Source organism: Eulemur rufifrons, chromosome 5 (assembly GCF_041146395.1).
Source record: "Eulemur rufifrons isolate Redbay chromosome 5, OSU_ERuf_1, whole genome shotgun sequence".
NCBI lineage: Eukaryota > Metazoa > Chordata > Mammalia > Primates > Lemuridae > Eulemur > Eulemur rufifrons.
The window spans coordinates 30,392,104-30,409,407 of record NC_090987.1 but is presented as its reverse complement, the minus strand read 5'-3'; the positions used below and the strand labels follow the sequence as shown (position 1 = coordinate 30,409,407).

Below are 17,304 nucleotides of genomic sequence, written 5' to 3'. Positions count from 1 at the left end.
CTGAAAGGACAGGAGCGGACTCAGGGGCGGGGCCGCGGCGGGATGAGGGCCACCTCCTGGCTCGGTACGCCAGCACGCCGGACCGGACACGAAGGAAGCCGGAACCACTCAGCCGAGGGTGCCCGTTTCCGGAGGGAACTTGGACCCTGACGCCAACGACGGCGACGCTGGGAGGCCGACTTCCGGAGTCCCCTTTTTTTCCCCGAGTCTCAGCAGCGGGAAAGCGGTAAGAGAGCGGCGGTGCAGGGGAAGCGGCAGCAGCAATGAGGCAGAAGCACTACATTGAGGCTGCGGCTCGAGGACTACAAGATAGCTGCCCGGGTCAGGCCCGATATCTCCTGTAAGAGGACGGGAGAGGTAAGGGGAGGCCAGCGGTGAGAAGGTGTTCCTTTGCTCCTCACGAATCTCTTTCTCTTTTACAGCTGGGCCTACAGTTCGTCACACGGTAAGGAGAACACCCGTGTGTTATGGGTTAGGCTCCTGTCACCCCGCTCTCCTCCATTCCGCACAGCGCTCAGAATGATCTAAAAGAGAAGGCTGATCAACTCAACTTCCCTCATTTCAGAAACCCCAGAGGCTTCTCAGTTTCGTGAAAAATGCAAATTCTAATCGTGTTTTACTTTCCTCCTAATCTCCTCAACCTCTAAATATTGCCGTGTCCCAGTACTCAGCCCTTGGACCTCTTTGCTAGCTACAGTCACTTTCTTGGTGAGCTTTTCATCTAGTCTCGTGGTTTTTAACTACCATATACTGAAAACGTCCAAATTTATATATCCAGCCCAGACTTTTCCCCCAAATTCTATCCTCATGCCTTCTTGACAACTTCTGAACGTCCAGCCGGCACTTCAAACCTAGTATGTCCAAAACCTGGTCTTTACGCCCAACAAGCTTCAACAGTTCTTATCATTTCAGTAAATAGTAACTCTGTGCTTACAGTTATTTAGCCCAAAAACCTGGAAGCCATTCTTGACTCCCTAGCACTCCTCCTTCCTACCCTCTCCCAAGCCAGTATGTCAGCAAATCTTTTTGGCTTTATAATATATCCAGAATCCAGCCACTTCTCACCGCTGTGCTCCAGGCCGTCACCACCTCTCTCCTGGATTACTACCAGTAGCTCCCATACATTTCTAGTTTGTTCTTAAGCCAGCAACCAGAATGTTTCTGATAAAAAAAAAAAACAAAGCTATTATAGATCATGTCACTTCTCTGCCACAAACTCTCAAATGGCTTCCCATCTCATGGTAAAATTTTGTGAAAGCCCTTTAAAAGGACTATAACGCCCTACATCATAGGCCCACATTACCTCTCTGACTTGCTCTCTTGTTCACTCACCTCCAGCCACACTGGGCCTCCTTACTGTTCTGTTTCAGGGCCTTAGCAGATGCCCTTCCCTCTGCCTGGAATTCTTGCCTCACATATCTGCCTCCATTTGGGTCCTTCATCTTCTGGTCTCTTGTAAATGTCACTTAATGAACCCACTCTATTTAAAATTACAGTAGCTCCATTGACACACCCTATTTCCCTTTCCTATCCTACTTTTTTCTTACTAGCATTTAACATTAGACATTGTTACATTTACTGTCTGCCTCCAAGAATTGTTGTCCTTTGTTCACTGCTGTATCTCCAGCAAGAACTGCCTGGCACTTAATAGTCACTCAGTAAATGAGAATGAATTTTTTTTTACATTTGGCTGAGCTAAATTACAAGCATAGTCCTTAGCTCTTTGTAGTGTTGTTATATCTCTAGCACTTAGCACAGTGCTAAACAGCAGGTAGTCAACAAATACTCATTGTGCTAATTGTTTTAAAAATAAAGAAACAAAATCATAATGTAATTTACTATTTTGCTGTAAATGTGTTGGTAAAATTGGTAAGACATGATAGCCTTTTTTTTTTAATTAGTAGCAAGTAATGAGAAAGTGGCTAGATTTTAGATGTATTCAAAAGCCAATGGCTGGGCGCAGTGGCTCACGCCTGTAATCCTAGCACTCTGGGAGGCCGAGGAGGGTAGATTGTTTGAGCTCAGGAGTTCAAGATCAGCCTGAGCAAGAGCAAGACCCCGTCTCTACTAAAAATAGAAAGAAATTAGCTGGACAACTAAAAATATATATAGAAAAAAGTTGGCGGGCATGGTGGCGCATGCCTGTAGTCCCAGCTACTCGAGAGGCTGAGGCAGTAGGATCACTTGAGCCCAGGAGTTTGAGGTTGCTGTGAGCTAGGCTGACACCACGGCACTCTAGCCGGGGCAACAGAGGGAGACTCTGTCTCAAAAAAAAAAAAAAAAAAAAAGCCAATGGGATTTGCTGGTATAGATTGGAGACTTGCGTGTCTGTTGCTGAAAGGAGTGAATGGATGGAGTAATAGTATTTTGCAAAGTAAATTACTGCCAATTTATCTTTTTGAAAATTTTCATATTTTGAGTTTGCTTAAGGAGAATGTATATCTGCGTATATTAAACATTGATATACTTTTCTTTTTCACATTTATAATGTTGGCAGTTTGAGGTAACAAAATGTTATGATTTGCTGGATTGTGAGTTTCATTTGTATAATTTTAGATAATAGCACTTTTGAAGAAACATGTCCATACTGTTTCCAGTTTTTGGTTCTGGACAACTCTAGAGTTCGCCTTAAACCCAAGGCCAAATTGACACCCAAAATACAGAAACTTCTTAATCGAGAAGCAAGAAATTATACACTCAGTTTTAAAGAAGCAAAAATTGTGAAAAAGTACAAGGACTCCAAAAGTGTATTGGTAAGATTTCAATTCCAGTATGTGTGAATAAACTAGAATTTTCTTTTCTTTCACTTAAAATAAGGTTAAGAATCAGCCTGAATATGACTCAGAGATTTATAGTAGTATATTTGGATTGTCAAAATATATACACAAAAATTTTTCTATTGATTAATGTTTCATTACAAGACTAGCTTATTTTTATTTTTCATGATTACCTAAAACCCAACATCATAAGGTCTCAATAGTTCTCAGATCTCACTGCTGAGCACAATTGTTTTCACAAATTTGGGGATTTCCTGAGCTGACCGTCTCTACCTGAATTGCAGTTGTTAATATATTATTTTTTAAGTTAATGGTCTTTTTCTTCAAACAGCAGTACCTTATATTTAGGTACCAGTGTCACTTCCTCAGTCATGCCCCTCCCCATGTCAGAGTATATATTTATATTTGTGCCCAACGAAGGGAAGTGCATCTTGTGTTCATTCATTAAACATTTATTGAGGGTCTATCATATGCCAAATAATACTTAGGGTTGGAGATATAAAATGGAATAAGCCAAAATCAAATTACTTATGGTTTGCTATATGAAGGCCAGTATCGGATACATTTTATATTTTGCATATTCTGTGTTAACATTTATTAATGTTAATGCCATTGCTGGACTGAACATTATGAATGACAGCTTTTGTCTGGCCTAAGACTACAATTAGTAATAAAAACTTGGATTGAAAATTGCCATATTTAGGAATTTACCAGTATTGGAGAGGTAAGCGCATTTTGCTTTGTCATAAAATTAGCCAGGTGTGAGGGCTCATGCCTGTAATCCTAACACTCTGGGAGGCCAAGGCAGGGTTGCTTGAGTCCAGGAGTTTGAGACCAGCCTGAGTACAAGAGAGACCCAGTCTCTACAAAAAATAGAAAAATTAGCTGAGCATGGTGGTGCGTACCTGTAGTCCCAGCTACTCAGGCAGCTGAGGTAGGAGCATCACTTGAGCCCAGGGGCTTGAGGTTGCTGTAAGCTATGATAATGACACTGTACTCTAGCCCTGGCAATAGAGCGAGACCCTGTCTCAAAAAAAAAAAAATTAAAAATTAAATGGTTCAAGGGGAAAAGAAGAGGTAGAATACTAAAATGAATCAAATTCACTTTCTTACTTCTTGGAGAATTGTATTTTTCAAAAAACATCTCTGTGTCACATATTTTGAAAATGGTCTTAAATGGGAAGATGATAAATGCTGCCTCACTGTCTTCCAGTGTTTTGCCCTCCTGAAGCTTACATGCTAATGTATTTTAATCAGACATCAGCTACAAGGGTGTTTGTTTTGCTGATTTATTGATAGGTATATGTACATACAGCCTCCTTCCAAAAAGTGTAAAGTAAAATAGACCTTTGATATATGCAGATCTTCCATTGGCATTTTCACCTGTTCATGAACATCTGAGTACTTCTCACCTAAACCAGTTTGTATTAATTTTGCTGAGGCGTGGGCTAAATCCTATGCATTGTGAGTTAAATATGTAGAAGAAAGGAATTTAGCTAGAAAATAGACTATTTCTAAAAGAAAGTTAACCTCTAGAGGCAATGATAGAAGTGAAGAGGTTTGAGAATGTGATAACTCACTTGGTTTTATAAATTACTTTAGACCTATTGTTACAAAATTGTGAAGGATTTGAAGGGACCACTTAAAAGTTCCAGTGATATTCTGCCACATTTTATTGGGAAAAGGCTTGAAGTTCATCTACAAAAAATATTAAATGTCTGCTTCTATCACAAAAAAATCCTTCCAGATGTTAACAAGTATCATCCCCAGTCTCCTCCCCAACTCTCCCCAAACACAGTTTTATATTGAGAAAGTAGAGAGCTCATTATCTTTAAAAAGCTACTTTAAATTAAGTATAAATGTTTAGCCACTAATTTTTGATTGAAGATTTTCTCATTTTAAATTTGTCTAATCTATTCCTGCTGCTAGACTGCAAGCTCCCCAGGGCAGCCTCTGTTTTACTTAGTTAGCCCTATAGTACCTGCTGTAGTCCTCGACATAAGAATTCAGTGAACATGTGATTTATGGAGTTATAAGAAAAATCACAGGACTGATATTTCTTCTTTTTATGGTAGTTGGTTACTTGTAAAACATGCAACAGAATAGTTAAACATCATGGTAAAAGTAGAAGCTTTCTGTCAGCACTGAAGAGCAATCCTACCACTCCTACAAGTAAACTCAGTATGAAGACACCAGAGGGAAAGACTCTGAATTCTGCAAACCTAAGTCATGATATTTCTGGTTCCAAAGGCAAGAGCCCAGCATTGATTTTCAGGTATCTTAATCCATTAACTTTATTTGAATTGCTAGTATTAATTCAAGTATTTTTTCTAATTTCCTTTGTTTAATACATACTCCCTAAATATGCCATACAGTCAGGACTTGGCCATTTTGCCTCCATACCATTTTCTAATGTCATATAATTCCGTATCTTCCATGCTTATCTCAATGCATATGACTTCACGGCATAGTCCTCTACTTCCAACCTCTCCCTGGGCCTATTCCCAGCTGCCTGCTAAACATTAATATATCCACTTCAACCCCCTAAATGTCCAAAACTTAGTTCTTCATGTCCCCACCCCACAGCTAACTGCTCAGACCTGCCATCCTCCTAAGTTCCCTGTTCTGTGAAGGAGCATGCCCTTCTGGACACTGACCTAGAATGGGAGGTCTAGTCAAAAATCCCTCCTCCTTTTGGTCCTTGTCTCCAGATGCTGTTTGCATCTGTTCTCCTTTTTCTCCCTAGTGCTGCTATCCTGGTTCAGGGCCTTATTCATCTTTTGTCAGTACTACAGTTATTTCCTACTGGGTCTCCCTACTTCTAGTTTCAAACCCTTGTCTGATCATCTTTCTGGAGCATAGCTCTGAGTAGAAGCATTTAACACCTCACTCAGCAGCATATGGATCAAATACTCCAGTATGGCTTTCCAGCCCTCACTATCTGGCACCAGTCTGCCTGCCTGTCTTACTTTGCCTTAATTCATCCTATGTGCCGGCAAAACTGAGCCATTCACAGCATACTTTCCTGCTCTAAGCCTTTGCTCTTGCTCTTTCCTGTATCAAAAATTCCTGAGGAAATCCAAATAGGGATTTGTCAAATGATACTAAGTTAACTATATTACTGGACATATTTTATTTTATTTTAGTAATTCCCAGTACTTTATTTACTGTGACAGTAAAATTTAAATTTGATTCTATAGAAACTATGAAAGGAATTTTGGAACATTTTGCTACAAAAGAAAAACTGAGTCTGGTAGCCTCTTGAACATAAATAACAAAATTCAGCGAGAACTAGATTATCTCTGCTTATTGAATTTAATTTTTTATATTTGGCTTCAAGTTTTTAAAATTGGGTAAGAATTAAAATTTCAAGTCTAGTTATCTCTATATTCATGATTTAATTATTTTGATGTTTGGTGTGAGAAGAATTCATCATAGAAGTTTTCATTTTATTGGATAAGTGTATCTAAAAGAAAATTTGGCTTTTTAAAATAATTTAGTTGCCTTTAGACCAGACTACTTCTTAGATAAATGCAGGAATGGGAAAGTCATTTCACATTTATCATATAGATGAGGAGTCAAAAGAGATCAGTCCGACAAACCCCAAATAAGGGTTCATGGGGATGGAACACAATTGGAGGTAATGAAATACACACATATTAGATGGGGATCATTTATTCAGTGGATATTTTTAGAGCACCTCCTATGTACCTGGCACTGTCAAAAAACACTGGAATATACAACTAGTAGTGAAAGATGTCTGCCGTATGGGGCTTACATTCTAGTGGGGAAGACGCAATGGAATGGTGCCTCTGTAGGTTGAGATCCTTCACTTTTGACTGGTCTTCCCCTGTGAAGAAGAAATATGCAGCCATTGCCTGTATATGGCTATAATACAAAAGAGGAAAAAATGATTCTAGTAGCAATTATCAACACTGTTTAAATTGTCATTTGTCAGTATAACTAAGTGTGGTTTTGTTTCTTTTCAGAACACCTAAATCTGAACAGTCAGCATCTACTGGCTCCTCAAATAATACGAGCAAAACAAAGAAACACTTCTCTCGACTAAAAATGTTGCTTAGTCAAAATGAATCCCAAAAGAATCCAAAGGTGGACTTCAGGAATTTCTTATCTTCTCTGAAGGGTGGACTTTGAAAATAAGAAATGTCTAATGCAATTTCTGAAACTAAAGTTAGTAAAACAACTTTTTAAACATTTATTCTTTGAACACACAGAGGTCTAAGAGCAAGCTTTTCTTGGCATCCTTCAGGGTTTATGGGGAAAATACCTCCTTAGAATAAGTAAGTGTGAAACCTGCCTGCCTCACAGGGTGGTTGTGAGGATCAAAAAATATATGAAAGGTTCTTGTAAATAGTAAAGCTATCTATGTACATTGAGTGGTGATCTTTTCTCTTGCTTTAGCAGTTTTCATTATTTATGTCATTTTCTTTAAAAAGGAAATTGAGACCTTTATGAGAGGGTGTACTCACTTGTGAAGGTTTCTTCCACATGTCTGTAGCCTATTGCTAATTCAGGAAAAGGATCAAGTGTGTGTCCTTATTTTCTCACAATTATCTATATAACTATATTAGTAAAATCTGAACATTATTCCTATTTTGTATGCAACAGTAAATATCTGGGTCATTCCTGATTATAGATGACTTAATATACTGAAATGTTCATTTTTACAACTTTCTATTTTTTCTATAGTAATATTTTACCTTAAAGTGGCATTTTAATTTGCTCTGATTACTTATTTCTAGCTCTAAAAATTGTATCAAAATATAACATTAAATATATAATGGTTTTGTGATCTTAAATCTTTTCTGGAACATAGATATAATTTCTTTAAATAAGCTAGGACTCTGACCTGTATATTTTTTTTTTTTTTTTGAGACAGAGTCTTACTCTGTTGCCCAGACTAGAGTGCCATGGCGTCAGCCTAGCTCACAGCAACCTCATGACATGGTATATATATTAATTGTCAGTTAAAAATAAATACTAGCCCTCTGGAAGGCTGAGGTGGGAGGGTAGTTTGAGCTCAGGAGTTCAAGACCAGCCTGAGCAAGAGTGGGACCCCGTCTCTACTAAAAATAGAAAAAAATCAGCCAGGCGTGGTGGCACATGCCTGTAGTCCCAGCTACTCGGGAGGCTGAGGCAGGAGGATTGCTTGAGCCCAAGAGTTTGAGGTTGCTGTCAGCTAGGCTTACACCATGGCACTCTAGCCCCGACAACAGAGTAAGACTCTGTCTCCAAAAAAAAAGAAAAATACAATAAAATAAAAATCAGTGAGCAAGAGCTCCATATGTCAACCTGGGTGAATCTCACAAGTGGTATTAAGCAAAATAAAATAAAATAAAATACTCTTTCATGAAATAATTCAGCTACTTTGAACTATAGTCAGTTTCCAAGCCTCTCTGCTGCTAAACTTTCATTCATTATGGCTCGGCACACTGAAAGACTCAAGGTTAACCAGTTGTCTCATAGTTGCATGAAGTAAAATTTTGCTAACTAGTGCCAGTACCAAAAGGATGGTGAACTGGGCCCTGCCTTCCCTTTGTGTCCCCAGCATCTAGCATAACACTTTGATCATGGTAGCTACTTTACCTTTCTGGCTAATTTCTCAGTAGAACATAAGTTTCTGGCTGGGTGTGGTGGCTCACACCTATAATCCTCTGGGAGGGCTAGGCGAGAGCACTGCTTGAGCTCAGGAGTTCAAGACCAGCGTAAGCAAGAATGAGACCCGTCTCTACTAAAGACAGAAAAATTAGCCAGGCATCGCTCACCTATAGTCCCAGCTACTCGGGAAGCTAAGGCAATAGGATTGCTTGAGCCCAGGAGTTTGAGGTTGCAGTCAGCTACGATGACACCACTGCATTCTAGCCAGGGTGACAGAGCGAGACTATCTAACCAAAATAAATAAAAATCAGCCAGGTACAGTGGCTCATGCCTGTAATCTCAGCTACTCAGGAGGCTGAGGCTGGAGAATCATTTGAGGACAGCAGTTTGAGACCAGCCTGAGCAACACAGCAAGACCCTGTCTCCAAAAAAAAGATAGAACCACAGAAAACTCCCACTCAGTAAGTATGTGTCCTTTTTGCAAATGCCCGAACTGAGTCTGAGTCTATCAAAGAAGTTTGGCATACACTGCCCTAGGGATTCCCACAGATTTCTAGCCTTCCCCAATTTGGTTTTAAATTCAGCCCCTGGGCTCTACGAACTTTAAGGTACCAATTGAATCTGTTCACTCAAAAGCAGTTAATAAGCAATACACTAAGCAGTAGATCGCAAAAGAATATGTGGTCTTGTTCTTTGTACATAAGGGACTTTCTGTGTAATGAACTGTAAAACCCATAGTTTATTATATTCTTACCTGGAATTGCTTAAATATTTTAAATCATGAAGCAAGTCGTGTACTTCAAAGTTGGCCTACAGCAGTGGCTGTCCGATTGTAGTCCTTAAACACACTGGTATCAGCATTAAGTTACTGCAAATGTAAACCATCAGGCCTTACCCCAGACCTACTAAACCAGAAGCTCTGGGAGTAGGGCCTAGCCATCTATAGTTTAGTAAGCCCTCTGGGTAATTCTGATGCTCGATCAAGTTTGGGAACTACTGGCTAATCTCCTTCAGTTTCTCTTCCATATGTCACTGAATACTTCCGGGACTTTTTTTCCCCTCCCAGTCCATTAATCTTTCCCCTCTCCACCCTATATCCAATGAATGAGATTCACAAAAATAACCTACACATTCAAAAAGAACATAAAACTTTATTAAGAACTCTTATACTATCATCAGATACAGCCAAAGAAAAAAAGGTAAACAAATAGGGAAAGTTCATCTTCCCATGTGCTATTGCCACCTCAGAACAGACTTGTGTGTGGATGGCTGGAATTACATTTGGCAACAAATGCTCTTGTATAAATAAATTCATTAAGTAACACAATGTTCCCTTTCTATACAGAGAAGAACTGGGTTTACACTTTAAGCTTTGATATAGTGCAACAACTATGAAACAAGACTACATCTTTAGGAGCTATTTCTTAATAGAATACAAAGTAGTTTAGTAGCCTTATGTTATTTCACATAATGTAAATTTTTAGAGTGGAAAATTCAGAAAGCACATTCTAACTTTCCCAATTAGTTAATTTGTACTTGTGAGTTTTTGCTCTCTAAAGATTTCTCAGAACCAGTACAATAAATATATTTTAAAAGATGAGTTGCTCATCAGCAGTGACAACTAACAACTTAGTTTTTGTTCTTTTAATTCTGCAAATCAAGATGACCAGGTCATTCCAGCCTTTTCTGATTCTGAAGGATTTCTTATAGACAAGCCCTAATTCAGAGTGCATGTGAGAAGAGGTACCAGAATAGCTGCATCTGGAATGGTTTTCCTCGAGGAGGAGGTTGGCTATTAAGCACAGCTGATTTTCTCAGCCTCCGGGTTCCCCCCCAACATGGTCCTTTTACTTACTGTAGTGATGGAAGGAGCAGAGGGAGCACCAGGGAATCTGTTCAAACTGCCACTCCAGACAGCTCTCTGTGCTGTTTGTGGAGAAAAGAGTGATGGTATCCATTCAAACCACGGTACCCCTACTGCAAGTGTGCTGACATGCTTTGCTCTTGAGGGGCCAGGCCAAACCGCACTCAAGGATGCATGATTTGCCTCAGGTACACAATGGAGAAAATGCTCATGATTTAGAATTCGGTATTATAGTACCCCCATCTAACCCCATTCTTGAGAAAAAGTAGTCTTTCTTCTAGAAAGGAAGACTTTACTGCTAAGGCTTACCACGTTAACTATCATAAGGCTGAAGACATAACTTCTAAACCAGACCATACTGTCTGTGTTCAGTTAATGAGTTAACCAACAACTGAGGTTTGTGGAGGATCGGTCAAGGGGTGGGATTCAGGTTCTTGAGTACTATCACTTATCACAAATCTCATCAAGCTCTTTAAAAAAATAATGCATTTTTATCATAAATATTTAGAGAAGATACTGGCATTAAAGTCAGTATCTGAGTCAGAAGTCTGTCATAAATGGTGAAAATATTTCAACAAACTTCTAAAAGATTTCAAATCTTCCCAGGAGTACATAGTTTATAAATTAGTTTTAAATGGGAAAAAATATATATTTTGAATGGATAAATCACCACTTTAGCAGATCATAAATAAGGTCAAGATATTGAAAATAAGTTAACACACAAGTTTCTGCTTTCACATCAACAACAATAAAAACTAACTTACTTGGTATATTTTTCTAACACATATAACCAGGTTTTATAATTGTAATTGTGCATTTGTTACCTCTCCCTCCTTTGCTGAATCTTTTTCTTCCATTTCCTACACCTAGGGACAGAGGTACACAACACGGGCAGACACCCCATGTGTGAGTCTGACTGCTGCACACCATTTCCTTATTAGAGTGGTGAGGATGCTGGTTAGGATCTATTATTAGTAATCTGTCAACCATATTACAAGTTAAGTACATTCATGGTTAAGTGGATTAGGTTCCCAGGTGAGCTTTTAGTGGTAGTGTTAGAGAACCGAACTATTGTTTCTGTGAGAAAATGCACCCCAAGTCCCAAAAGTTGATTTAAAAAGTTTGGAATATAAGCCATATATGGATGGGGACTACTTTGTATGTGTCTCTGTTTCGGAGAGAGGTTAAACTAGTAAAAGCACTGTTTCCAGAACTATTGGCTATTAAAAATAAATGTCTGCCTTCTTCACATCTAATTCATTTTAACCATAATCTCTAATATTGAGAAAGAAACAGAGTGAAGCCATTCAGAATAGTGAGACATAATTGGCTTGTGGGACTTAAAAGATGTTTTATTGACTATCTAATTTGAATCTGCTTACAACAAGAAAAATGTCTAATATGTAAAGCAATGAATGAAAAAAATGTTTATCTTAAGTCATTAGTGAATACAAATCCACAACTTAACAATGTGGGTTAAAAAGAAAGCAAGAGAGCATGCAACTGCCCTAACACACAGGGTTAGAAATAAAAGGTAAAAGTACATTTGTTTTGGTAACCGTAAATATACAAATATAAAATTTACCAGATCTACCCTGTAGTGTAGCACTGCTTAATTGCCAAATATGCTGTCATTCAAAAACCTTAAGGAAACATTTAAAATGTTCCAAGCTACTTTACTGAACATTAATGAATATTGTGTTCTTGAGCTACCAGAGCTAAAATTACTATTGTTTTTAAAGTTATATAGCTAAGGAAATAATAAAAGTATCATTATTTCATGTGTCTTTTCAACCCATAGATGACTTTTTGTTAAGGGGATCAACTATGTTAAAAGGAGACTGACTTGACAAATAGAAATCAGTTCCAGAACCAAAGTTGTCCTCTTGGTAGAAAATTTATAACATTTCCCAAGCATTTCCATATTAACCTACTCAAAAAATTCTAAACAGTTTAATGAATTTAACATTCTTTTTATTCTATACTGGCAGTTGGAATGGAACCCCTACAGTGCTCTTGGAGAAAAGTTCTCTAGGCTTTGATCTGACTCTCAAACTGACATCCATGTTTAGTGTTAAATTAAATTACTGACCTTTAGGGAATAAGGAATCAAAGGCATGGAGAGGCACAGAATCGATATTTTGTTTGGGGAGAAGGGTGAAAATTATGTTGGAACATTTAGTCCCTTTTACAATCAAGTCCTAACTATACCATAATAAAGTCTCAACCAACTCCTGATTAGTTATTCCCCTATAGGAATTACACAGTATACAATGATTAGTTACCGAAGAAAATAAAGAAAAACAACTGAAAATACATGAAGAAATAGAAACATGGAATTTCTCACAAGGCCCTGGATCAAAAAAATTTACAAAAAGATCTTTTGAAAATAATCACTATTTGTGAGCTTATTCTTACACAGAGATCATCACTTTGTTTAAGCTAAGTCATGTTAACTTATCAATAAAATAGTAAACAAACCAACATTTTAAACAATTTTATAAATTACTTGTTTCTTTTGTTAAGTTTTACTCTCCCAATAATATACAAAAATAATGCTACAGGACTATCCACCTAACCTGTCTCCATTTCTTGCAAAGTCCTGGGACTTGGAAAGAGACTGGTCATCAATCTTCACTGTAGATGTCCCCCGCAAAGGGCAGGTGCATGTGGCTGCCAGTGACATTGGGCAATCGAGATAAGTCTGGCAGGCTCTGGATCCGGGACCTGAGTTCTTTGCGCACCAGGGAAACTCTGGCTAACTTGCGCTTGTATTCCTGTAACATCAAACCACTTTCATTAGCATTTGGGGGTTGAAAGAGCTATCTAGCTAATAATACTCTACATAAAATCTGATACTATACTCAGTTAACACCAAATAAATAACGATTATTCCCATGTGAGTTTTAGGATCAAAAGAGGGGCTTTAAAAGTATATAACTAGGTAAATTCTATTATGAAAAAAACACAATCTTTAGCTGTTGCTTCATACCTGTAGAAAGAAGGCTAACATATTAATATACTTAACCTCAGCATATAAGATTTTCAGGTATTCTTGAGTTTGGACAGGAAAAATCTTGTATTTATTTTCATAAACCTAAACTGCAATTTAGTAAGAAAAATCTATGAAAACTCAGTAAGAATGGCAAGAGTTTGTGGTATTTGAACCAAGACTTCTCCCTCCCTCTACCCTCCCAACTCAACAAGGCAGTTTCCACTCCAGACAGATGCAGCCAAGAACACAGGATTATTCTTCCCACAATTCCCATTTGGAGGGCTTTGTTCCCAGAAAGTGCAGAACAGCAGTATTTCTCATCCTGCCCCCAGCTATTTGGTGCTGAAGCTAAGTCCTAGTCTAGAGCAATTAAGAGCCTTGGGAGATCCCTTCTGCCCAGCCCCTAAGAGAGGTTCTTCCTTGGGTGTGGAGCACTGAGGATCCTGAGGCCCTGATAATTCTCACCCCCAACTCATGAGGTGGTAGTTCCACAGCAGAAGAGGCAAGTCAAGACAACCTCAGGCTGCTGTGCCCGTCCTCTTTATCAAGAGCTCAGCTCCTGGAATGGGGTATCTCTCAGAGAGCTTGCCATTATACCCACCCTCAGTTCCAGAGTCCTAACACAGTCTCTTTACTCAGAGAAGCAAGCAGTAAAATAGGCATGTCTATGGCAATTCACGATTACCACAGTGCATGGGTGCAAAGTAGAGATGCGTTTTCTTTCCAAATATGCTCACACAGAAGTTCTGAGAGAACCATCCTGGATACAGTACAGAAGAGGAAGCATCAAAGAAAGAAACTCAGCTAGTTTACTGCAACTATCCAGGAAGAAAGGACTAGGGCCTGAACCAAGCCAATAGTAGTAGGGATAGGGCAATGTACTCTACAAACCACACTGTATGTACATATAATACCTGAAAAGATTAAAACAATGTTTACTAAGAAAAATCAGCAGAAATTGGTTATGGTTGTGATGTAAGCAATGATGAGTTTTTCACCTTGATGAGCAGGAGGATGGAGGTGCTGTTATCTGAGATAGCAAAGAGAGGGGTAGAAACTCCTTTGGAGAAGGATCAAGAGTTCAGTTTTAAGTATGTTAAGTTGAGTTATCCATGGGATTTCTAGGTGGCATTTTGATAAGATTCCAGCATTCTGAGCTAGAAATAAAGATTTAGGCTTTACCATCAGCAAATAAAGTCTAACTAAAACCATGAGAAACGTGTGAACCAATTAGGTTTATATAAAGACATATACAGTAGTGTTACTCAATCATTTTAAACCTCCCTTCTCCACTCTTTCATCTGCACATCTGCCATGAGCCAAGAAGATTTTCAAACTTTACCTTTTGTGGTATGTTTCAGTAGAAATATATGTATACTGAAACCGACTTTCTAAACTATCCATCATACCACACCACATCACTTGGATTCTAATGTGTCCACCAAAAGGATGGCATCTCCCCTCCTCCCTCTTCTGTTTGAGAATCACAAATACACACGAAGGAAGAGAAGTGGCCTAACAGCAGAATGCAGAAATGTTCCCAGGGTTAAGGATTATGGAAAAGCAGTAAAAGTGAACAAGGATAGAGTAGTAAGCATATATTTGGAGTAAGCATATATTTGCAAAGTTTCCAACTTTTTTCTTACAAAAATACTGGTTTTCCCATCAGATGCTTCAGGTACCATAACTATAATCTAATCCTTTGAGAACAATATCATTCACATCAGTCTCTTAAAACCGTCAAGTCAGTTCTTTTCAGTTCCAGCTTCAAAGCAAGGCTCAGTTCCACTGATCATATCCAAGCCTCTCCATTAGTCAAAATTTTACCCACATGTTATAGTCCAGATAAATTTTCACTTTGCCTAGAAACCCTTCCCCTGACCCTGCCATCCTCACTCTGGGCTCCCAGCTGAAAGTACCTCTCTGCACTTTGTCTAACATATGTATATGTGTGTTTGTCCTGTCTTCCCAAGGGCAGGAGCCTTCTTTACACTGCCATACTTCAACATTAGTGAATTATGAGGTGTGATGTGCCTTGTGAACACTGCAAGTGGGTTAGAGCTAGCTTGAAATCTGAACCACCATTACAGACATCTTTACAGCTAATATTGAGTACATATCAAATATCCAAATCTTATTTTTCAAGACCTACATTAAGACCAAACACTGTCACAGAAATTTTTCCTGCTCTAGCCTCAAGATAACTTCCTATGACGAGCTACTATTCAAGTTACTTCTGAACGTAAAATACTACTGGAATGTTTTCTAATTTCATATCCGTAATTAGGGAAAAACATTTTCTACGAATCTACATTTCTTGTAGTGTCCCCCAGAGCACTAAGTATCAACAGGTCCCCCCAGTCAATCCTCTATGAAGTCAGACCTGGATGGAAGTATAGCTTCCTCAATCTACTACCTATGTGACCTTGGGCAAGGACTCCCTAAGATTATCCAAGTCTCAGATGTTTCCTTTATAAAACAGGGGCATCTAGTTTACAGCACTGTGAAACTTAAATAATTAATGTGAAAGTTTTCATATTATGAAAGAGCTACACAACTGTGGTTATCATTCTAGGATAGTATCAGGATCATTTTGCAGAAAAAACAGTGAAGAGAATAAATTTCACCAAATTTGGAGTTCTTATTCATTTTAGGGCTGACCTAGATAGTTCTAAAATTCCAGTTGCTTTAAAAAATATTTAAACTATTTCTGAACTTAAAATATTCACATGGCTTCCTTTTTCTGGCAGATGCTGCCAATAAATTCTGCTCTCCTCTTCCATACATCATTCATTGTGAACCTTAAAAAAACACTGGAAGAATTTCAGCTGTGTCCACATGGGGATCTTTCATGGCCGATTAAAGGCTGTGGCCAATTCCAAACGTCCTATCAACAGTGTTACAGCTTCATGGCTTCCTACCCATCTCTTGAGAAAAAGAACAGCAGAATTTGTAGAGGAAAAAGGTGCAAAGTTGTTTTCTTAGGTGGTCTTACTTGTCTGCAGTATCATGTCCTTTGCCTTTCTTAAGAAGTTAACATACAAGTCTTCCCTAAGCCGCTGCCTTCAATATAACTATTAAGAAGTTTGATTCTCATTTGTGGAATCCACCATAATTTACTTTTACTTCATTTTTGCTTGTGCTGAAATTGGGGCTCTTTGCTAGGATAGGAAAAATTAATTGGAGTATAGATCACAATAAAAACACTTTTTTTAAAATGAGGCCAAGAAATTCCATGATGTCAGGCAGTGTATGAGACTGTGAAGATTAGTCAAGCTGTTAACTTCTCCAGGGGACAGAGTGCAAAGCAGATAAAGATCTCAGTAGTCTGTTACTCACCTTCTAAAAAACAAATGCTTGAACTTAGCTTGGTATCTAATTTTGGAATAGAAATATTTTTTTAAACATAAAAGCCAACATAATCAAATCCTTTCTCATTTTTTTTCATGTTATCCTATACCTCTCAGGTGGACCTGTCTTTTCTTCCTTGACTGTGTGTATAAGAGTTTTACCTTTTAGTGGGAATTGCTTTACTGTAAATGAATGTCGTCTGACAAATCGTCTTACTTTAGTTCATTTCAGGGCTTACTATCATTCTCTTAATAACTGTACTACTGTAAAGTTTGATTAGTCTTCTAGATTGTTGACAAACGTGGAAAAAGGATGTTTTATCAGGTTTCAGCAGGAAACCTGGCTACTGGCTATTAACTGAGTTTTGAAAAACCAACAATGCTTACTTATGTTAAGGGTAGATAATTATAGATAAGCTTTATATATTCCAAGATTTCATCCAGCACACTGTGGCCCTAACCAAATAGCTACTGCATTTTTCATGTGCTTACTACATGCCAACATTGTTCTAAGCATTCCCTTTAATCTTCACAGGTAGAGATTATTAATAGCCATGTATGACAAATGATGAAACTAAATCACAGTTAACCACTGATTAAGAAACTTCACCCAAAGTCAACAGAGAGGGGCAAAAGGAGACTCAAAAACTTAAATCTGTTGTCAAAGTCCTCATGCTTAACCATTACCCTAACCTCCCT

At 38.4% G+C, this 17,304-nt stretch overlaps 2 protein-coding genes across 2 annotated transcripts in view; one reads left to right on the top strand and one right to left on the bottom strand.

Annotated features, from left to right (window-relative positions):
- Positions 1-248: 248 nt before the first annotated feature.
- Positions 249-7,329, top strand: C5H18orf21 (chromosome 5 C18orf21 homolog). The gene is made up of 5 exons (XM_069468108.1): positions 249-340; positions 423-445; positions 2,557-2,753; positions 4,853-5,052; positions 6,767-7,329. The coding sequence occupies exons 1-5, from the start codon at positions 264-266 to the stop codon at positions 6,930-6,932; spliced, it is 663 nt and encodes a 220-aa protein (XP_069324209.1). The 5' UTR covers positions 249-263; the 3' UTR covers positions 6,933-7,329.
- A 5,484-nt stretch (positions 7,330-12,813) lies between these two features.
- RPRD1A (regulation of nuclear pre-mRNA domain containing 1A) overlaps positions 12,814-17,304 on the bottom strand; it is a 54,239-nt gene continuing 49,748 nt past the window's right edge. Inside the window, exon 7 of the mRNA XM_069468105.1 lies at positions 12,814-13,037. Coding sequence (XP_069324206.1) covers positions 12,888-13,037 — 150 coding nt within the window. The 3' untranslated portion in view covers positions 12,814-12,887. The remainder of the gene's footprint in view (positions 13,038-17,304) is intronic.